We start from the raw sequence: 21704 nt of genomic DNA on the forward strand, positions 1-21704 counted from the left end.
TTTTTGTTTGTATTTGGTCCAGGGAGTGGGAGAGGGCCCCAGGGTGGTGAGGCTGCCTAGTGGCGACAGCGAGAGGCCAGGCACCAGGGGGACGCGAAGGCCTCTGGGCCCCAAAGGCTCCTGGTGGTGCTCAAGGGGGAGCTATTCCAAGAGACGCCCAGCCTGGGGGCGGGCCTGCCGGCAGAGGCGAGTCAGGTGGTCGCCCTTCTTCTTGATGAGTTTCACCTGCTCACCCAGGACGTGGCTCTCCCGGAAGTCACAGAGCCCAGGGTCCGTGCGGGCGGCACCAGGGCCTGCAGGTCCGCAAGGGCCTGTGTTGGGCTCTTCTCCAGGACCGCGGTGGTCCCACGGTGTTCTAGAGTCACCCCCTCGTCCTGGGACGGCCTCCGCAAGCCCTGGAAGAAGATGTGGCCACTGAGCTGGTTTTGCATCAAGAGCTGCTCCTGCTGGCCTTGCCCAGGTCCTCCAGGGCCATGCATGTCCTCGCCGTGGACAGAGAAGCCCAGAGAGAGGTAGGTGTGGGGGCCCGCAGACGCAGGGTGACTCCACTGTTCGCGGGGCCTCCACTGTGGCGGAAGAATTCTGACAAGTTTGGGAGCTCGTGGCTGCTCGGCAATGAGAGTCAGGCTCAAAAACGCTGCTGCCGGGTCTCGGAGGCGGAGGACTACGGTGGGCGAGGTGGGTGGAGACTGGAACAGAGGCTGGAGGGGGTCAGAGGCTGGAAAAGGGGGTGTCCCTGGGTCTGAGGCGTCCTAACGCTGTTGAAGCGAGAGACAGATCAGAGGGACTGTGGAGGGCTCTGCCCCAAGAAACTTTTGAAAGCTCTGAAAATATGCAAATGCCCTAAGGGAGGACTGATTGCAGTGTGAAATCGCGTTGCCAAAGTTAGGAAACTGCAGGGCAGAACAGTCGGTATCATTTTACACTTCCGGGCACATCATGAGGTCACGTTTCTGCTCGTCCACGCCAACCCTGGGTTGGCGTCTACCCTGCTGGTGGCTTTATTATTTTTTTAAGACTTTATTTATTTATCTTTAGAGGGGAAAGGAAGGCGAGAAGGAGAGAAATATCAATGTACGGTTGCCTCTCGTGAGTCCCCCACTGGGAACTGGCCCGCAACCCAGGCATGCGCCCTGACTGGGAATTGAACCCCGATCGTGTGGTTCGCAGGCCCGCGCTCAATCCACTGAGCTACACCAGCCAGGGCTGCTGGTGGCTTTAAAATTGCATCGCGTTGCAGATTGAGCAGGCGCTCTCTGGTTGCTGGAGATGCTCCACGTCTTCCCGTGCATTCAAACGCCCCTTAAGGTGTCTCCTTCCAGGTTAGCACGTCCAGGTCCTGGCACTTTTCTGTCTTCCTTACTGGATTGTGGGCAGTTTGGGTGCGAATAGTTGGCAGTGAACGCATGCGTTTTCCAGTCGGTGCGCGTGTTTCTTTAGCTTTGTTTACTGTGTCTTTTAAAATGTTATGCTGTGTTTATTAATGTTTTTCATTCTTGGATGCCGTCTCTGGATCCTGTTTAAGAATTCTTCCCTGATCCTAATAGCACAATGGTATTCTGCCATGTGTTCTTCTAAATATTGGAAAATGCAGCCTCACTTAGGCTGTCACCGCTCAGGAATTCCTTTCTGTGTGTGGTGTCAGGGAGGAACGAATCTCCGTCTTTTCTAGGGACCTAGCCGGTCGTCCGGGCACGGCTGGGGGTGCTGTCTGTTGTTTTCTCCGGGCTCCGTCACGTGTGCTCAGAAACTCGCCCCGTTTCTGTGCGTCTCCTTCTGGGCCCCTGTTCGTTGCCACTGGGTTCTTGTGATCCCTGCGTGGATACCCCAACGCCGTGATTTCTGGAACGACAGAACAAGTCCCGGTGCCGGCTGGGAGATCCCTTCCTCCAAGTCGTCTTTTTCCAAATTCATTGATCTTTTATGCTTTTCTATAAATTTTAGGCTCAGCGTATCAATACTCATCCTGCCGGTATGTTCACCAGATGTACTGAATTTATGTTATTTTCAGACTCATCAGCATAACCTGTCTTTTTATTTATATAGGGCCTTTTTATGTCCTTTATTAAAGTTTTATAATAATTTGCTCTATAAAGTTGGTACACATAATTTCTCATATTTATTTCCAGGTACCTTATAGTTTTTGCTGCTATTATAAATGAGATTGGTTTTTAAATGGCTTTTGTAATTAACCTTTGATGTTTTATGTAAATGCTATTCAGTTTAATTTTTATTTATTAAATGCGAACTAAATAATATATCTATTTTCCTAAAGACTGACAAAACAGCAAACCATCACTGAGTTTAAGGGAAAATCATGCTATTTTCCAAGTGCTCCATATTGCCCACTCAAACTGTCCTCTTCCTCCACTCCCCAGGGGGTATCTTCTGTCCTGAATATTGTTTTAAGCAGTTTCTTGAACATATATATGTGTGTGTGTGTGTATATATATATATATGTGTGTGTGTGTGTGTGTGTGTGTGTATGAATTCATATATATAAATCCTCACCCGGGGGTATGTTTTTATTGATTTTAGAGGCAGAGGAGGGGGTGGGGAGAGAGAGAGGGAGAGAAACATTAATGTGAGAGACAGCAGGAATTGAACCTGCAACCTTTTGGAGTACCGGATGATGCTCCAACCAGCTGAGCCACCTGGCTGGGCACCCCCAAAATGTATTTTATGCTTTGCCTGTTTTTTTTTTCCTTTACAGAAACAGGGTGGTTCCAAATCCCTTCTGCTCCTCAGTGTTAGGTACTGAGGTCCGGCCACATGACTCCCTGTCAGAACTCCACAGTGTATTCATCCGCACCGTCACAGGCGGACTTTCGGGTTGTTTGCAGTAATTTGCTGTTATGGACACTTTCTGCCCTGAACACCCATCGATGTACTTGCTGGGGTAGAAGCCAGGCATTTCTCTGGGGTATGTTCTAGGGTTGAAACGGCTGGGTCACGGGGTGTACACCCCTTGAGGGTTCTGAGGTAACGCCACACCCTGTCCCAAGTTTTCGGGCCTCCAGTAGCATCATGTCAGGCACCAGGAGTCCCCACTAATGCTGGATATTGTCACACTTGCAACTGTGAGGCTTGTTTATGGCACAAAGGGTGTTTTATTGGAGCTTCACTCTTAAATCTAGAGATGGAGACACACTGTCCGAACCCACCCATTCCCCAAGGGTGGCATGGGAGCGGAAGTGGGCAGGGGGAAAATAGACATGAAAAGAGTTTGGAAATTGCACACTCTCCACATACTTAGGATGTTATCGCCACCGATAAATGTGGCGCCTCTTGGAGCGCCAGTACCGGGTGTTGGAGCTCTGCTCTGGGCCCTGCCGTGCGGGAGCCGCACGGTTTCCAGACCCGGCAGGTCTGCAGAACTCTGGGCCAGCCACTGCTGGGACAGCCACCGCAGTCTGAGCCGTCTTCTGAGTACAGGCACCTCTTCCGAGCAGCCCGGGACCAGGAGGGAGTGAATTAAAATGCAGCAACTCCAGAGCACACCCCCCTTTCTTTGTGGGATGGCCAGAAAATGCTTGAAAATATACACGGGCTGCATTTGAAGATTGTGATTGCAAATGTTTTAAAAATGCATGTCCGGTGTCCGAATAATTCCCAGGACACCCCCGGTGTGAAAAAATGTAAACACCTGTGACAGCTGCCTGGGCTGCTTTCTGCAGAGCTGTGCTCTGTTTTCCTGTTTTTAACTCCTTCTCCTCCAGCGATCTCAGGGCACTTCCCTGCTCTGTCCCGTGAGCTCTGGATCCGACCACCTGCAGACCAGAACACCGAGCAAATGCAGGTGGAGCCGTCGCATCGTCAGCCCTTTCGCGAATCAGTGAGGCTTGCGCCCTGAGGATTTTGGCCACGCGATGCTCAGTTGGTTTAAATGGCCACTGCCGAGGGTGAGGGTGTCAGGATGATCTGCAGTCAGCGCTCGGGGCCAGCCGGACTGACACTGAGCTTTCAGCTGTACTCAGGGAGCAAAGCTGGGGGCTTCGTGGGGTCCCTGCGGCTGGCTGCGCCCCGCCGGTCGTGTTTTATGGTCAGAGCACTGGAACAATGAACACCCACAAGATGTGTGTGTGCATGCGTGCGTGCGAGTTACTGAGGCTTTGACGTTGACCAAACCAGCGAGAATCAGCAGTTCCTGGACACGGGCAGCAGGCCTCTGAGGCTCCGAGCACAGGCCATGTGCAAACAGGGTGCCCTTTATGAAGGAGGGGCACAGACCACCTGGCACCACAGACCTTAAGTGCTGTGGTCTTCCCAGTAAGCCATGTCCAGTGTTCCTAAACACCCACAACATGGTGACTGAGCACCTCCAGAGGTCAGGCATGGTGCCAGGTGGAGGCACGAAGATGTGGTGGTCCTTGCCTTTTGGGGCTCCTTGTCGTGTGCGGGGGACACACCAGGCAAGCGCACAAACACGTGACCTGGTGGACAAGTGCTGCGTGTCAGGGGTGCTTCGCAGAGACTGGTGGGGGTGGGGGTGGTACACGGGGAATTGCAGACCAAGGTGCGAAGTTACATGTTGCTCAGGGTGGAAGCCGTGGGGAGCCAGTCATGAGGCGGGTGTTGGAAATAGTGTTCTGCTTTTGGAAGGAAGCCGCGTGGTTGGGAGGGGGCAGTGGGGGACACTGTTTGGGGCGCCTCGTTCTAGCCACCCTAGGAGCCCAACGCAGCGATACTGGGGCTGGGGCTTCTGCACAGAAGATGGAAACCTGACGAGGCTTCCTCATAAACCACCTGAGAGGCCAGAGGCCTCTGAGGCGGAGGAGGAAAAGCATGGCCTGTATGCACAAAAGGGAGGAAAAGACACGAAACATAGGTCACACATGATGAATTTTCAGCAATCCAGTTACTTAACTGAGTTGTTCTTGCAGGTTTCCTGAATTAAGCTGTTTCAGCCTCAGAGAACCAGGGCGGGGCCCTGGGGAAAGTGTGGGCTTCGGCGCCCTCCCCAGCTTTGCTACAAGTGCTCAGTGGACTGGTGTTTGCAGTGAGCACCAGGGGCCACACTGCCTGTTGGTGCCACGCAGCGTCCAGCATGTCCCCAAGCCCAAATCGGAGCATTTCCCAATGCTAGGAAGACAGACACTCGCGAGGGCGGGTGGAAGCAGACCCAGAAACGCGGGCACCAGGTGCGGAAGGGAGGGAGGGGCCCCCTGCTAAGAGTGGCGCCCTGCCGAAAGCGGGTAGGCACCCACCTCGGACAAGAACAGCAGGACACAGGTTTCTCGCCATAACGATCATCTTTATTTGCTTTTCATCACCTTTCAGTGAAAGGGTGGTCCCCTCGGTGCTGTGTAATCACGGACCTTGCAAATGGGTCTTATAGGCAGCAATGTTTCCTTAAAAACGAAAGGTAACCCTAGGGAGCTTGTGGTGGGAGAGGGCAGGGAGCAGAAGTTGGGTTGAATGCAAGCCGGGTCCTATCGGGAGAGGACAGCAGCGCAGCTGCTGCATTCAGGGGCACTGGGCACGCAGCCTTTGCTTGTTCCCCAGCTCGTCGTTCAGAAGCGAAAAGCTTGTGCACTTGTCTTAGTGGTCAGCTCAGCCTGCTGGCTCGAGTGTCTAAGAGTCCTGGTGAGGCAAGCCAAGGGGGATGGAAGCAAGGCCTCTAGCTGTGCTCAAGGGGCGTCCCGGGGTCGGGGCACAAGCCCTGCTTCCCAGAAGGTGGAGAGACATGTGACAGTTTGAGATGCTACAGTAAACAGGGAGACCTGAGGGGACTGTGGCTACGGCCCATTGTCCTGGGCTGCTGACATCATCCCATCCCCTCGGGTCCTGGCTCCAGGCTGGGCTGCCTTAGCTGTGATGGTCAGGCAGGGCCGTGGTGGCCGGCATTGGGTACTCCAAGGCGCCGCAGTCATCGGTCAGGAACACCAGGTCCTGGAAAAGGCGTGCCGTGAGCGGACTGTCACCGGGGCGGCTGCAGAGCCCAGGCACAAACGCTGGACTCCTGGCTGCCCTGGAAGACTGTTCCTNTCCCCAGCTTTGCTACAAGTGCTCAGTGGACTGGTGTTTGCAGTGAGCACCAGGGGCCACACTGCCTGTTGGTGCCACGCAGCGTCCAGCATGTCCCCAAGCCCAAATCGGAGCATTTCCCAATGCTAGGAAGACAGACACTCGCGAGGGCGGGTGGAAGCAGACCCAGAAACGCGGGCACCAGGTGCAGAAGGGAGGGAGGGGCCCCCTGCTAAGAGTGGCGCCCTGCCGAAAGTGGGTAGGCACCCACCTCGGACAAGAACAGCAGGACACGGGTTTCTCGCCGTAACGATCGTCTTTATTTGCTTTTCATCACCTTTCAGTGAAAGGGTGGTCCCCTCGGTGCTGTGTAATCACGGACCTTGCGAATGGGTCTTATAGGCAGCAATGTTTCCTTAAAAATGAAAGGTAACCCTAGGGAGCTTGTGGTGGGAGAGGGCAGGGAGCAGAAGTTGGGTTGAATGCAAGCCGGGTCCTATCGGGAGAGGACAGCAGCGCGGCTGCTGCATTCAGGGGCACTGGGCACGCAGCCTTTGCTTGTTCCCCAGCTTGTCGTTCAGAAGCGAAAAGCTTGTGCGCTTGTCTTAGTGGTCAGCTCAGCCTGCTGGCTCGAGTGTCTAAGCGTCCTGGTGAGGCAAGCCAAGGGGGATGGAAGCAAGGCCTCTAGCTGTGCTCAAGGGGAGTCCCGGGGTCAGGGCACAAGCCCTGCTTCCCAGAAGGTGGAGAGACATGTGACAGTTTGAGGTGCTACAGTAAACAGGGAGACCTGAGGGGACTGTGGCTACGGCCCATTGTCCTGGGCTGCTGACATCATCCCATCCCCTCGGGTCCTGGCTCCAGGCTGGGCTGCCTTAGCTGTGATGGTCAGGCAGGGCCGTGGTGGCCGGCATTGGGTACTCCAAGGCGCCGCAGTCATCGGTCAGGAACACCAGGTCCTGGAAAAGGCATGCCATGAGCGGACTGTCACCGGGGCGGCTGCAGAGCCCAGGCACAAACGCTGGACTCCTGGCTGCCCTGGAAGACTGTTCCTTGGGGTGGCAACTGCCCATCCCTACTGTCCCAAGGAGAGCCGGTCTCATCTTCACGTTCCCGTGAAGTCTCCTGTGTTCTTTTTATTTATTGAGTTCACTCATACATTAGTTGACCGGATGGATACATGGGGAGGGAGGGAGGGAATGAATGAATGACCCTTAATTACTGAGTGACAACTCTGGGCCAGGCAGTGGGGATCCCGTGGAAAGGGGCGAGAGCGCATGTGCAAACGAAACGGTTTGGAGTCAGAACACCCCTTACAGATTGTATTATTTGTGTCTTCTTCCCATCTCCGCTGCCCTCCCCACCCATAAACCAGGGAGAGCAGCAGAGGGGGGAAACGAGTGTGGGGAGCAAATGACTAACATTTCTTGGATGCATGAACAGATGCAGCGTAACTTCACGGCTGGCTGTTGAAGTCGCCCGAGGGTATGCCCCGGGCCAGCGTGCTGCCAGGAATTCTGCATCCCCCTCCTGGGTTCTTAGGTCAGGGAGTTACCACAGTGCCGCACAACACACACGGTCAGGGTGCACCGTTATCATCCTTCCAGTGACCCTGAGGCAGTCACTGTCTGTCCCCAGTTCACAAGTGAGGGAACTGGCTTAGAGAGGTGAGTGGTCCTGCCGTCGGTGAAGCGGGAAGACAAAGACTGGAGCTCGGGCGTGTCAGAGGCCGAGCCCCTGCCCGGGCACATCTCAGCTACTGCTGACCTGCTGCTGCTTCTGCCTCCGGCCCCTCTTCTACCTGCCACGAGCACACCTGAGGCCCCCCACACAAAGCCTCCTCTGACCCCAGAAGGCGATGGGGAGTTTGCAGATCCTGTGGCCCCCTGCCCCTACTGTGTGGCCCTGCCTGGCTCCCTGCATAGTCTGGGTCACATGGTTAGCACGTGGGCCTGGTGGTGTCCCTGAATCAGCGAATCAGTGTGGCGCTTGTGGAGGTGCTTGTTCTGAGTCCCTGGTGGAGGAAGGGCTGTGTGTGTGAGCAGGAAGCCTCTGTCAACTTTCCTCCCCTGGCCAGCCCCTCTTAACCCTTTCTTAACCCTTCCAGCGGCGTCACATCACTTACCCTCCTGCAGAACGAGTTCATGATGGTGTAGAGTTTCCGCACTCTCTCCTTCAGGGCATCCACCTGGGCCACTTTCCAGCACTGGGGGGTCGCCACGAAGTCCCGCAGCTTGGCCAGCACACAGTAATTCTGGGAGTGGGGGCAAGGGGTCTCGTGGGGGACTCCAGTAGCCACCGGAATGGGAGCTGAGGGCTCCTGTGACTTTCATCTGAGATCTCACCCCCACCCTTACCTGTGCCACCCCCAGGCAGGCAGACCCCTCTTACGTGTATATCCAGGTACAGCCTGGGCAGGTACCTCACACACGGCTCCTGCAGAAAGGAACACAGCCTGAGCCTGGGCATGGCGGGCTCCCGGCTGGCCCTACGACAGGACCAGTCTTATGTGCCGGGGCCGTGAGGCCAACACACACAGGGTTTCCGTGTCCTGTGGCCACATTGCTCCAGAACCCAACGGTTAGAGTGCAGACTCAGTGTCATTAACTGAGTTAGGGGAGTGTTTTATACTACATGTAGCCACGCCTGTAAATGTATGTAAATGTGTCCACTCCCATGAATATACCCACGTATATGCATAGATTAAAGAGCTCTCTAGCTGTAGTCTAGGTGTAGCGATATATATGATACACTGTATTAGTACAAAAGCGCGCACGCACGTGTACTTGACGTCACTGTATTTTACTTCGATGCGGGACTGAAGGCCAGAGACCTAGATTCTGGTCCTGCGCTTCCAGCGTGGGGTTTGCGGTTCCCTATCACCTTCTTGGGAATTCCCTGTGTGACCGGGGCCAGGTCTCCTGTGTGACTCGGCGTCCCAGTTGTGAAATCAGAGTTAGGATGTGTAATCGCGCCTCTTCCATCCGGCTCTGCAGTTCTGACCCATACACTTGTGTCACGGTTTAAAACCAGAGTCCTTTCAAAGGCGTTTGCTCTGTGCATGCAACTCCAAGGGGTCTGTGGGTGAACTGGAGCAAGAACGCGGCAGATCGTGGTTACAGGACAATGTTGACTTAGGTGACAGCAACTGTGGAAATTGCAGAGCTGCGGTGTTTGACCCAGTCCTCTCGTACACATGCACTCACATGTGCACATGCACTCACACACAAGCAGACACGTGTGCGCACACATGCTCATACCCGCACACACACTTCCACACCACCCCTCAGACTGGAAGCTGAAATACTTCCCCCAGGGTGTCATGTCAGCGGTCACCTCTAGGGGGCAGAACCGCAAGTAATTCTTCGTCCTTTGTGCCTCTTCCAAACCATTCTACAAACTATGCAACTTTCGTAATTAGAAAAAAGTAAACATTATTTAACTTTTAAAAGAAAATACAAAGAAATCGTTAGGGCACCATAAACTCCACATCTGAGAAACGTTACGCTTTGTTTGAAGTGTTTACAAGTGTTAAAGAGACACTTAAATTTTACCAAAGTTTTTAATGGAGTTTAGATTCCCTTTGTTTCAACACGGTGGTCAGGAGGCCTGGGTTCTAGTCCTGGGCGGCCCTCGGTCTGACTGAGGCCACTCCTGCGGTCCCCCACCAGGCCCTGCTCTGCCAGCTGCATCTGTAGTCACCCTCCCTCCGCACCCTCACAGCTGCCCCTGCCCACCGAGTGGGACCCCGAGGTCGGGGCTGAGATTTGCCCAGGTCCCAGGTCCCACAGCAGCCGGGGGTGGGGGGAGCGTGGGGGAGGCGGTTCCCGGAGTCACCCCCAAGAGAGCCCACTGGCCAGGGAGGAGAATTCATCAGCCAAACTCTACTGGGAGATCTTTCCTTTTTCACATTTCACAACAGATCCTCTGATATTCGCTAGCAAGTTACAAGCAGAGATTGTGAAGTCTTAGATTACGTTCCTTTGTACTTAAGAGGAAGTGCAAACCATTGGTATTGTATTTAAAAGGATGGGAATAAAACAAAAATACCTTTAAGAGTAACAACGACCAGAAAGAGCACTTTCTTTTTCTTGATTCAAAAGCACGTTTTGGGGGACTGGGTCTGCACGGATTCTCCTGGTCCGTGCAGGCAGAGGGGACTCACCGAGGGCTCGGTGGCCTGTAGGCTCTGGAAATCCCGGGTGATCTGCCGGCTCAGGCCCAGCATCCTGGAGTAGCAGGTCGGGGGTGCAGGCCACACGGTGGGGGACCCAGCCAGGAGCAGCAGCAGGGGGAGCAGCCAGGGCGTCATGGTACAGAGGGACCTCCTGCAGCCCCAGGCCGCTGCCCCTTTAAGCAGCTGCTCGGGGGTGGTCCTCCACGCCTCCATTTCCTGTGGGGCCCAGCCAGGCCGTGGAGCACGCCCACCTGGACACTGGATCCTTTCAGACCCTTTGTGAGAGGAGGGGCCGCCTGGGGGTTGCTGGACGCCTGGAGGGCAAGCAGGGCGGTGCTCTGTGCACTTCCAATACAAGCTTCTCCCTGGTCAGGGGCTTTGCCCGAAGGGGCAGGACCCACAGATGAGGGGAGTGGAGGACAAGAGGGAAACCAAGATGGATGAGGGGGAGGTGCAGCCGAGGCCAGGGGTGGGCAGCCAGTCCCCTCAGACTGGGGACCTGTTATAAAGCTGGCTGATTTCCTGACGCAGAAGTCAGGGAGGGAAAGGACCAGCAGTGGTGGACTGAGCACCAGTGAATGAAGCTTGGGGTCACACAGCTGGATGTCCACATCCACCCCCCATGACCAGCTTCGTCTGGGCGTCTGGAAGGTGGGCAGGTGCTGGCACCCATGGAAGGGGGCGGGTGAGCATTCCCCCCGATAGCCCACACCAAGCTCCCAGCCCAGGCCCCGCACAGAGCAGACCCTAGGCCAGGCCAGCAGGTCCCCAAACATGCCGCTCTGGTCCAGGGTGCCCTGCAGGCCACTCTCCTGCGATGGGCACAGTAAGTGGTCTCCTTAGATGCTTGGTGGGACACGTAGTTACTCACTTCTGGCTTTGACCTTGGGCAGGTTTCTTAACACTTCCCTCCCTCTCCCTGTCAGTGACATGGGGATGATGGGAGCCCCCAGCTCCGAATTCGGGGTGAGGAATAAAAGACTCTGAGCTAATGCCACTGGGCTAACGTCGGAGCTGATGTCACCGTCTCCAGTCCTACAGCGGTCCCTGCGCCTCAGGGAACTCAGGAAACAGCCCCCTGTTCCAGGTGGGAAAACAGGCTCAGGCAGTTCCGGCAACTTGCCCAAGGTCACAAAGCTGGAGGGAAACGGGAGATTGGAGCAGGACCTGCGTTAGGAGAGGAGTTTGGGCCCGTGGGCTGCCCGAGACCGTGGGACCCGCAGGGAGAAGGAGCTGCTTCGAGAAGAGAGGAAGGTTCTCACTTCACACCTGCGTCACTTAGGCACAGCTGATGCCCGAGCTCCCAGAAAGCCAGTGCCGTGGGGGTGCTTCCCGTTTCACAGAGGGGGCGATCGAGGGTCAGGGCATAGGAAACTCCCTGAGATCACAGGCTAAGGAGGAGAGGGACGAAGCCCCGGACCTGGGTCTGCCTGTCTCCAAAGCCTCCATGACTGAGAGACGGGCAGAAAGAGCCCAGGCCAGTGGCACGCTGCAGAACAAAACAACCAAAGATGGGGACCAGCGGGATGGGTGAAAGGACCGTGGTGGCCAGCACGGCGTGGCTCTGGGTCTGCCGAAGGGAGGGAGCCCTGGCTGCGGCTGCTTCAGCCCTGTTGGCCTGGTCCTGGGACCCACCCCCTGTCTGCAAACAGTGGCATCGCCCAGGCCACCCCAGAGGTCCCTTCCAGCCCTGCTGCTCCGCTCGTCTGGTTTCCTGGTGTTGGGGCCCTGGGCAGGGATCACGGTCACACCTCCCTGTCTTGTAGGTGTGTGTTCTCTCTGCACCTTTAGCAAGGTGACCTGGGGACCGTCCTCTGGGCACCCTCTCAGATGGGGCAGAACTGGAGGGACAAGCGGTAGGACAAGCGGTGGGACAGGCGGTGAACATGGGTGCACCTTCTGGATGAAGGAGTCCCCTCACTCCCTCTGTAAGGGAGCCTGGGGTGTTGCCCAGCCAGGGCCTCCAGGTCCCCTGGGAAATGCTCCGGGGCTCCTGGACATGCTCATGGGAACAGTTGTCACATTGGGTACTGGGAAGGAAAACAACCCCTGGCACCCAAACAAGTCCCTGGGCTGGAAATCAGGACCCAGGGACACCTTTGACCTTGAGCTGATGTGTCTTGAAGAGATCTGACCCTGTCCCACTCAGGACACTGTGAGTGGGTGTCTGTGGGCTCCCCCGGCGAATCCGAAGCTCCGCTGCACCCGGAGCACCCGACAGAGCTAAGGGGATTTCGTTTGTCTTCCTCACCCACCCAGGGCACCGGGCAGAGCAGATGCTCGGAAGGCTTTGCTATTTAATTAACAGGATGGCTGTTTATGTCGTTACAGAGAGCTGCTGAAAACCCACAGGGTGCAGCCCGAGCCACCCCACACTGGCTGCCCCCAACTCTTCCCGGGAGCGGGCGGCTCCGGAGACCCCTGTCTGTGCTCACAAGGGTCTCCTTTGCCACCCTCCCCTGCACCCAGCCCCCAGCCCCCCAGCCCCCCAGCCCCCCAGCCCCCTGCCCCTGCAGGGCAGGCTGCTCCTCCCAGAGTGTGTGTAGTAAACATCCGGGGGGGAGTTCCCCACAGACTGGAGCCTCCGTCTTCTCCCAAAGGCTCTGACACCCCCCAGGGCTGGTCCGCAGCCTGGGTCCTCATGCGTGGGGCCACGTGGGGCCTCGGGATGCTGGGGAGCCCACCCACCAGTGCTCAGGAGCGAGCAGGGGAAGGTTTCTCAGCTCCACGGCAGCATTTTCTTTGAGTGGGTCCTTTGTTCATTCTCGGACACACAGCTACGGTCTTGAGAGTCTCCTGAATGAACAGTGGGGACAAACCACGCGACAGGTGGGGGTCTGTCCTCACAGGGCAGGAAGTGGGCAAGTAACTCTGGAAACGCACAGGTGTGCGCGGCACCTGTGCCCTGCCCCCACGGTGGGGCGGGGGCTGAAGGGAGAGGGAGGAGCTGGGCGGTGCTTTGCTGCTGGAGGGAGAGGCCAGGAGCCACAGGAAGCAGGTGTCCCTGGGAGCTGGGCGGGGAGAGGACAAAGATCTTCCCCTGGCACCTCCCCTCTGGAGGAACCGGCCCTGCCCACAGCTTGGTTTTAGCCCCGGGTGGCTCATGGACATCCAGGCTCCAGGAGAACAAAGGAGAACAGATGTGTGTTGTTTTAAGATGCCCAGTTCCTGGTGATTCATCGCAGCTGCCCAATGCCCTACCTCTCTGGGACTTGGAAGAATGACAGAGACGTAGGCTTCGAGGACCTCGGCCGGCTGTAATCCCTGTCGACCTGCCTGGTGCCAGCGCTCCTCGACAGCCTCCCGCTCCAGCGCTCCACCGGAGTCTGCTCGTGTGCCTCCCCATGGGGCCATTGCCCCCCAAGGCCGCCCTCCAGACTCTGGCAGCCTTGACCCCCACAGATGCTTCCCAAGGGGAAGGTGGGATGCGGCAGCGACCCCTCCCGCTGCCAGCCATGGCCTAACCCCTCTTCCACAGGACAAGCCCGTGGGGACCCCCAAACCACTGTCATTCCTCATCCTGTCCCCTCAACCAGTCACCCCGCCCACCCCTCCCCTGTGAAATAGAGACTGCTCTCTTTCAGGACCCTTTCCCACAGTCGCATCACATTTAACATCACTCTGCCCAGAATGCTGTCTCTTCCTGGTACCCAGTTCAGAAGCAGAGATCCCCCCAGGCCAGCCCGTCTCAGGTTCTTCCCTGCCTCCCTGGGGCCTGCGGCACAGTCTGAGGTTTGTGGCTGGGCCTCTCAGCTCAGCCATCTCGTGCTTCGTCCCGGCCTGCACTCTGACCCCAGCGACAATGACGACAACGGTGACCCCTGGCTCTGGAAGTGCCGCCTTGCTCTGAGCCTGTGCAAGTATTAACACGTTGGCTCTGGGAGCAGACCCTGCCTGCAGCTGTCTTGTGACCTAGTGAGCGTTTTCGTAGCTTGGGGCTCCTTTTTAGCATTTCTAGATAAAGACCATTTACCTTTTTCTTTGTAGCTGTTCAGACTGGCAGGTTTTAATGCGTGATACAGTATCTGGAGAAATACTCTCTGTTCCCAGCCCCAAGGGGTTATGGGAAATTCCCGAGCAGACCACAAGAAATAGGAACTCGCTGTTTTCTTGGGCCCTGGTCACTTGGCTCAAACGCAGAATCCCACCTTTCCTGAGCGGCCCCTCTGTTCCCGTCCTGTGCGTGCTTGGCCACTCTCAGGTCTCCTCAGTGGCCTGATGTCTAGCCAGTAACTGTCTTTGCCAACGACTGGGCGAGCCCAGCGGCAGCGTCCATTCTGAGGAAAACATCCTCCCGACAGACACAGAGTCTGAGACGCTAACGTCAGTGCCTGGCGTTGGGGGCCACCTGGGGGTCCCTGCCCACCCTCCTGCCTGCTGTCCGAGGCCAGAACTCGGGATCCAGGGCTGTGGGTGCCCCCTGGCCCAGCGCTCACAGCCAGCGGGTGTTGGTGGGGAGGAGGCTCAGCCCCTCGCCAGACTGTTGCCTCCGCAGTTCCTGTTGACATCAGTGTTCCCTTGGTTAAAAATCGCACGCATGCCCCGGCGATGTGTTTTTTAGCTTGTTCCTCACGCTGTTGGCAAACCCACATGGAAAGTTGGCCCGCAGGGCCCGGAGGGAAGGGCTGAAGACAAACACTGATGTTGCACTTGGCTTTGGGACAGTGATTATGAAAAGGACCCCATGTTCTCGAATAGAGACCCTTCTATCAAGTCTCAATACACAGATTCAAAATGTAATGAGAAGCAACGTGCAGCACGTGTTCCCCAAACGTGTTCTCTGGGTCTGTTTATGCAGAAAGGACCTGGAGAAAAGTCTGCCCAGCAGCGGAGTCCTGACTTGGCTCAGCAGAGAGCGCGCAGGTTTGGAGTGGTGTGGGCTTGGGCTTCCACCTCACGTGTGTGTGTGTGTTTTATTAAATTTACTTTTTAGTTACAGTTGACATACGATGTTAATTAGTTTCAGGGGTACAACATGGTGGTTAGATATTCATATACTCCTGCATTACCAAGTGATCCCTGTTTAAGCCCAGGGCCCATGTGGCCCCACAGTTGTCGCAATGTCATGGCTATTCCCTGGGCTGGACTTTACGTCGCCCACTGTTTTCATGACTGGCGATTTGTAGTTGAATCCCTTTCACTTCTGTCACCCTTCATCACCCTTCGTCACCCTTCGTTTTTCTCTGGGGCATGGGGCTCATAATATTTATTGCACAGACTTTTTTGTGAAGGTGAAATAAACATGAAATAGCTGGAGTGACTTTGGGAGCTGCAGTTTTCAATTTCTTCTTCTTTTTTTTCCTTTCATTTTTTTTCTGGTTATAGACCTTGTTCCTTAACTGCATCTTAGGCCAATACTTACCTCCCCAGTATGGTGACAGTGATGGGTGGATGTCCTGGTGGACCAGCTGGCACCTTCCTTGGGACTGACAGATGGATGCGGGAGGAAGTGGCTGTCCAGACCCACCAGTGCTGCTGGGTGGTGGCCAGGGTGGGCCCCTGCCCTGGAGTGGGCCTGTCTGTGGGGGAACAGGCAGGGCCCGGGGTGCATGAGCGGAGCCGGGAGGTAGTCGGAGGAGCGGCCGGATGGAGCTGCAGCTCCCGTCCCAGTCCCGGGGGCCGGTCCTGAAACTCCCCCCTGGACTCCATAGGCTGCCCTGGGGTCCCTCCCAGCTGTAGAGTTAGGGTTTCCTTTGGCCAGAGCTGTATCAGTGGTTTCTTTTCTCTCTGTCAAATGAAACTATTAGCCAATTATGGCTCCTGATCTATGAAAAATTTGTACTGCAGTTTCCTTCTTCACTGATCACTTTTTTTATCCTCACCCGAGGACTTGCTCATTGACTTTAGAGAGGGGCTTCAGAAGGAGAGAGAGAAGGAAAGAAACATTGATGTGAGAGAGAAACGTTGATCGGTTGGCTCTTGTACGCACCCAACGGGGGACTGAACCCTCAACCTCAGCACATGCCCTGGTTGGGAATCGAACCCATAACCTTTTGGTGTGCGGGGTGTCACTCCAACCACCCAAGCCACCCCTTTGACGATCACTCTCATAACGAAATATGATCCATTGCTTGTGCGATGTGACGGGTGTTTCTGGCACCATCTATTACTGCCCTCTGCCTACAGAAGAATTATTTTATTGTGATAAAATACACATAAGATAATTTTTTTGCTGTTTTTTTATGTGTCCAGTTTAGTGGCCTTAGGTACATTCACATCACTCTGCAATGGTCACCACCATCTTCCCAAACCAAAGCTCTGTCCCCATGAAACACCGACTCCCCAGTGCCCTCCCCAGGCCCCTGACCCTCCATTCTGCTTTTCTTGAGGGGCCAGCTGGACCTGGGGACTTAAACTCACACCAGAGAGCCAAGCTCGGGGCTCGCATCTAGCTCTGCGCCTTTCTTGCTATGACTTGTGTGACAGAAACACCACCATTATACCCCCCGCCCAGGACCGAGTGGGGATCAGACGGTCATAATGCGAAGCCCTTAGACTGGCCAGTGCCGGGATGAGTAAAAATTATGGGTTTGCTTTATTATTAACTCTGTGACTTCCAGCCCCAGAGACACAGCTCCCAGCCTCAGCCCCCAACACACACCTACACACTGGCCCCTAAGGGGCTCGGTGTGGGCAGTGGGGCTGGGGCCTGACACCTCTGTCCCCAGGAACCAGCCCAGCACTCAGGGCCCAGTAGGACAGAGCGGGTCAGCGGCATGAGCAGGTACACAAGGCCCCAGCTGCCTTTCCTTTCTTGCTATGACGGCCACTTGGAGCCCAGCGCCCAGCACGCCCACTCCACACAGGTGCCCAGCAGGGTCCTGGCCCGCAAGCCTACCTCCCATCTGATGCCAGGGACTCCAGCTCCTGCCAGTTCGGGGCCGCCTCCCTTGGGAAGCAGTGGCAGCGTTTTTGGCCGGGGAGCAGGCCCACGCCCAGGGCAGGAAGCAGCTCAGCCTCTTCCGAACCCAGGTCGGAACCTGGCTCAGCCTCCCCACATGGCTTGGCACAGTAAGCCAAGTTAAGTGTGACCTCCGTTTTTTCTTTTTATCTCTGGATAGTTCCTTTTTTCCTTCCCGAGAAGGCCCTAATTTCAGAAGTGGGGCTTGCCTGGGGCCTAGAATAAGGGAGGTAAGTTGCGAGGGGACATTTGTCAAGCACGTGGGATCACCCGTCTCAGAACGTTTTCTCTTCACGACTGGCTTCAGAGGTGAGGATCAGTCCCTCTCACACCAGGCGCTCTTAGGCTCAAAGGGAGCCCCTCCCGCCGAGGTCACACTGCTGGTGATGGGCAGACTGGCCATGAGCCCTGGGTCTTGCTGACGGCCAAGCCAGTGCTCTTTGTGATGTGAATGTCCCAGAAACATCCCACGCGGGCCTGACCCACCGGGCATGCTGACTTCACTCACACAGACTTTCAAAGGGCTGGGGAGTTCCGTGAATCGAGCTAAATTCACCGTTGCATGGGGGGCAGAAGAAGACCCTCTAAGCATAATACAGCATTCTGCCATGGAAACCATTTCAAAATGAAGGAAAGAAGGCACAGAAGGAGATAGGAGACTATCACCTACATCTGCAGGCTGGTCTCCCACAGTAGATTCCACACAATGTTGCCTGGCTCTTCCTAACTCCACCCCCACTGGGGGGATGGGGGGTGTGGGGTGTGGGGAGGTGGAGACTGTTACTTAGTTGCTTATTCATTTGCTCAGCGAAATTTGAGAAGTAGCAACTCTGTTTCTTACAGCTTGCACTTAGTCTTTAGAAGATGAACTGGAAAAGTGTGGAAATTAATCAAGTCTTTCTCACTGATTGCACGATAAGAACAATAATCTTTTATACGTGGGCACCATATGCATCATTTCCCCTCTGGCGCCTGGGTTTCTGACCTCCCTGTCCCTGGACTGGGCCACTGTTCCCTGCTCAGAGCCCCACCATTGCCACGCTCATCCCTTCCCCAACAAGGCGTGTTCAGACCCCAGGCAAGACGAGCAGCTCGCCGCCGTGTCCTCCCACGGACTCCTGTGCGTCCCTGTTCCGCCGTTAGTCACGCATCTTTGCTTGTTTGCTGTTCTCCCTCCTGAGCGTCCTCTCGGTCACTCTCAGCTGGATCCTGAGCGCCCTGCACAGTGACCGACGCCGGAAATACCCACGTGCTCCCCTCCTCCGGAGCGTCTGATGAGTGAATGGCAGGACAAACCCCATCACCAGTAGCGTTCACAAGCTCTGTGTTCCTACAGGGCTTCCTGCCACAGCTTTCTCGTCTTCACTACTGGTGGCGTGATTTTCTTTTTTTGTCCTTGACGCTTTCACAAAAATGGATCTGCACATTTAAAAACAGCTTTGCCTGTTGTGCACATGTCTGGTGTTTTCAGAGAAGTCTTCACATTTCCCTGCTTGGTTTTTATCTTTCAAAAAGAAGAGAAATAAAGCTATCCTCATCCTCATCCAGCTGATTCTTCTGTCGGTCTTGGTTTCTTTGCCAGGCTGCACCATCCGACGCTGGTTCTGGGCACGTTTTCATGGCAACCCTGGCCCAGAGCCCTGCATTGAGGTCACAGCAAGAGGCGGAGCATACTCCCCACCCTGCTGGTGTCTGCTGCCCCCCTACCAGCCATCAGTGACCTCTTTCAAATGCTGCCCAAAATGCACCTTTATGGTGAGATATAAATTTGATTACAGAATCCCAGAAGCACCTGCACAGTCATCTGAAAACGCCTGCCCCTGTTTACAGACCCCACTGGGGAGGCATTTAATGCACAGCGGAGCACGTGACGTTTGGAGCCCACGGCCTCACAGGGCATGCTGTGGGATTCTAGGGCCGAGAGCCTTCATTCCATCATACACTGTGAGCGCCACCTGTGTCCCTCATCCCTGCGCCCAGCTCCCAGGAGGTCTCGATGCAGGTTCACCGAGGAGGTGACTAGATGAATCAGTCCCTGAGACTCACTGCTGTTGACTTTTGCAACATGCTTCTTATTCTACTCAGTGTATAGCGATTGCTCAGTGAATGGATAAATGGTGACTAGTGTTCTCGGTCCTGGTAGGGGCTGGAGGAGGATTTGGGGTATCGCGCAGAAAGGAGGAGGGAGTCAGAAAAGGGGGACAATGCACTCAGCGGTGCTTCCTTTCCCAGTGTTTTGGGTGACTCCTTGGTATGTGCTGCATCTAACCGTGGGCTGTCCTACGGGTGCAGGAGGGGAGAGAGGATCAGCATCTCCCACGCCGGTGCCCAGGAGCAGTGGGACCATGTTGCAGCCTGTTCAGTGGGGTGCATACTGGGGCTCCTGGCTGCACCAGGCCCTGGGCATCCCAGGGGTTGTGTGAGCTAACAGACACCCGTTAACAGTTTCATTTCATGCTCCTGTGACCTGGGAGTCACTCTGCTCTTGGCAGCAAAAATCCTGATTGCGTGTTTGTTGGTAGGTGTCATTTTCCCACTTGTAACCAACACCACTTCTGCCTTTATCAAAGGTCTGAGGAAATAAAACACTACATGCTAAAACCATCTGGAAGCAGCTGGGTGTGGGGATGATTGTAGGGACTGTTTGCTTTCCCCCCACAGAATACCCAGTACTTAGCACAGCACCTGGAATGTAGTAGGTGTTTGATAAATAGTGGTTGAAAAATGCTACAGTCGTCATGCCCTAACTGGTAATCACCATCGTCACCACCTCTGCTCCTCCCCTGTTTCAGGCCCCGTGTGGTTCTGATGATGCAAACTGGGTCCCAGTGGGATCACCCCTGCGTTCAGAACAGGAACTCTGCAGGGGCCAGCCAGACTGGGCCACGGCAATGCTTCCTGATCCGGGTCCTGAAATCCAGGGGACCCCAGCAGGTAGGATCCGGTTCTGCCAGCAACAACGCACATGTGGATGGAAAACTAGAGCTCGTGCTGCTGGTATTTGGAAGTGAGTGCTTCCAGAATTCCGATTGCAGTCCCAGAAACGCTGTGTTGCAGTTACGCATTGGACACGGAGGCGAGGGCGCAGTCTGCACCATGCACCGCAGCTCCCTAGCAGCAGTTTGAATGCACACGCTGAAGTTGGAGTGTTAGTGGATTGGAGTGAAGGCTCCCAGGGTTGACACAACTGACATTTGGGGACAGATATTTCCTTGTGGTGGAGGGCTGTCCTATGTATTATAAAATATTTTAGCAACACCCCTGGTCTCTGTCCACCAGATGCCAGCAACACTTCTGGAAAGAGGAATAGCCCTCGGGCTCCCGAATCAGCCTCTACTCGTGTGCACGGAGCCACTGGTGGGCAGCAGGCACTCGGCTGGGCGCTGATTCGAAGTTCACACAACCCTATAAGATAAGATAGGGAACATGATCCCCGTTCTACAAATGAAGAAACTGAGAGGCAATGGCTTGTTCAGGCTAAATGGCTGGATACTGAATGAGCAGTTGGTCCAATGGCCAGTGATGGGTTCAGACCACAGCCAACTCTTCTCGCTCCTCGGCTGGGACTCTGACCTCTGCAGAGCCCCAGGTTCATGGCTAACAAAGGATAGTTGCTCTGCAGATGTAGGGAGTGGACTGAGACTGAGGAGGAGGCCCTGAGGACTCCGAGAACCGGCTCTCACAGACGAACTTCCCCAAGGCAAACCAAGAAGTCCCGGCCACCTTAAAGGCAGCGAAGATGGAGAGAGTTCTCTCCCAGAGCCCAGCTCCTGGGTAACTCTGAAGACTCAACAATCCACACCACCGGTTGTAGCTTCCATTCCTCTCAAAGTGCCTTTACTCACCAGCGCACCATCCACTGACTGCACGAGGACCGGTGCGTTTCTATACCCACGGGTGCCCGGCGTGTGGTGAGCAGGTGTTTGTTGAGTGACTGAATGAATAACTGAGAAGGGTGGTAGAGGGGTGTCTCTTAGAACCTGCCCCCACCCTTTGTTTGGCGAGCACGTGGCTGAGACATGCCAGTCTCTGCTGCACTGCTCCCAAGTGACCCTCGGTTCTGAGAAGCAACACGACAGGATCTTAGGTTTGGAAGCACATTTAGACATGACCTCACCCACAGCCGCTCTGGCTCATGAATCATCCCCACAGTATCCACACCGGGAAACCCATTTGCGCGTTCCTCTCTCCATTCCCGCCCTCCGTTTGCTGGATGTCTGCTACGAGCCTGTGAGCCTGTGTCGTTGCAGGTGCAGGGGGTGGGAGAGGGAGGAGGATGACATTGGATGGCATTCGTCCGATCAGTGTGAGTTAAATAAGGGCTGAACTGCTGAGCCAAAGAAACCCTCAAGTTCAAAATACGGTAGTTGAACTAGAACAGTGTTGTGTTCTCTCTTCACGGTCCAGAGGTGGGCAGGCTGCCCCTGTCCAGGAGGGCACACTGCTGCGTGAGTTGTGCGGCGCTCCTTCTATCTGCCTTTCTGTCTGTGACTCCCTAGGGTGCGGTCCTCACCAGTGCTGGGGAGCTGGCTCACCCTACCCTGTTCGCCTACAGGAACCTGAATGGAGAGTGCAGTCCCTATTGATATCACTTCTCACATCCAATTGGCTGGAACTAAGTCACATGGACACAACTACATGCAAAGTATGCTGGGAAACGTA

General features: G+C 55.5%; 2 protein-coding genes across 2 annotated transcripts in view; one reads left to right on the forward strand and one right to left on the reverse strand.

Moving 5' to 3' along the window:
• Positions 1 to 1222: 1222 nt before the first annotated feature.
• Positions 1223 to 21704, forward strand: part of STK32B (serine/threonine kinase 32B) — a 188965-nt gene continuing 168483 nt past the window's right edge. The window contains exon 1 of the mRNA XM_037046033.1: positions 1223 to 1322. The gene's annotated coding sequence lies outside the window, so the exon portion shown is untranslated. The remainder of the gene's footprint in view (positions 1323 to 21704) is intronic.
• Positions 6284 to 10309, reverse strand: CYTL1 (cytokine like 1). Its single transcript, XM_037046046.1, has 4 exons — positions 10130 to 10309; positions 8356 to 8400; positions 8090 to 8218; positions 6284 to 6923 (listed from the first exon to the last, which is right to left on the reverse strand). The coding sequence occupies exons 1-4, from the start codon at positions 10274 to 10276 to the stop codon at positions 6840 to 6842; spliced, it is 405 nt and encodes a 134-aa protein (XP_036901941.1). The 5' UTR covers positions 10277 to 10309; the 3' UTR covers positions 6284 to 6839.

Source organism: Sturnira hondurensis, unplaced genomic scaffold, assembly GCF_014824575.4.
Source record: "Sturnira hondurensis isolate 20B ecotype Veracruz unplaced genomic scaffold, ASM1482457v3 Scaffold0000780, whole genome shotgun sequence".
Taxonomy (NCBI): Eukaryota; Metazoa; Chordata; class Mammalia; order Chiroptera; family Phyllostomidae; genus Sturnira; species Sturnira hondurensis.

Coding starts and splice junctions, on each gene's coding strand:
- CYTL1 (XM_037046046.1), bottom strand. CDS start 10,276: ATGACGCCCTGGCTGCTCCCCCTGCTGCTGCTCCTGGCTGGGTCCCCC. Junction 8,219..8,355: donor GGCTGTACCTGGATATACAC/GTAAGAGGGGTC, acceptor CCCCACTCCCAG/AATTACTGTGTGCTGGCCAA. Junction 6,924..8,089: donor TGAACTCGTTCTGCAGGAGG/GTAAGTGATGTG, acceptor TGCCTTTTCCAG/GACCTGGTGTTCCTGACCGA.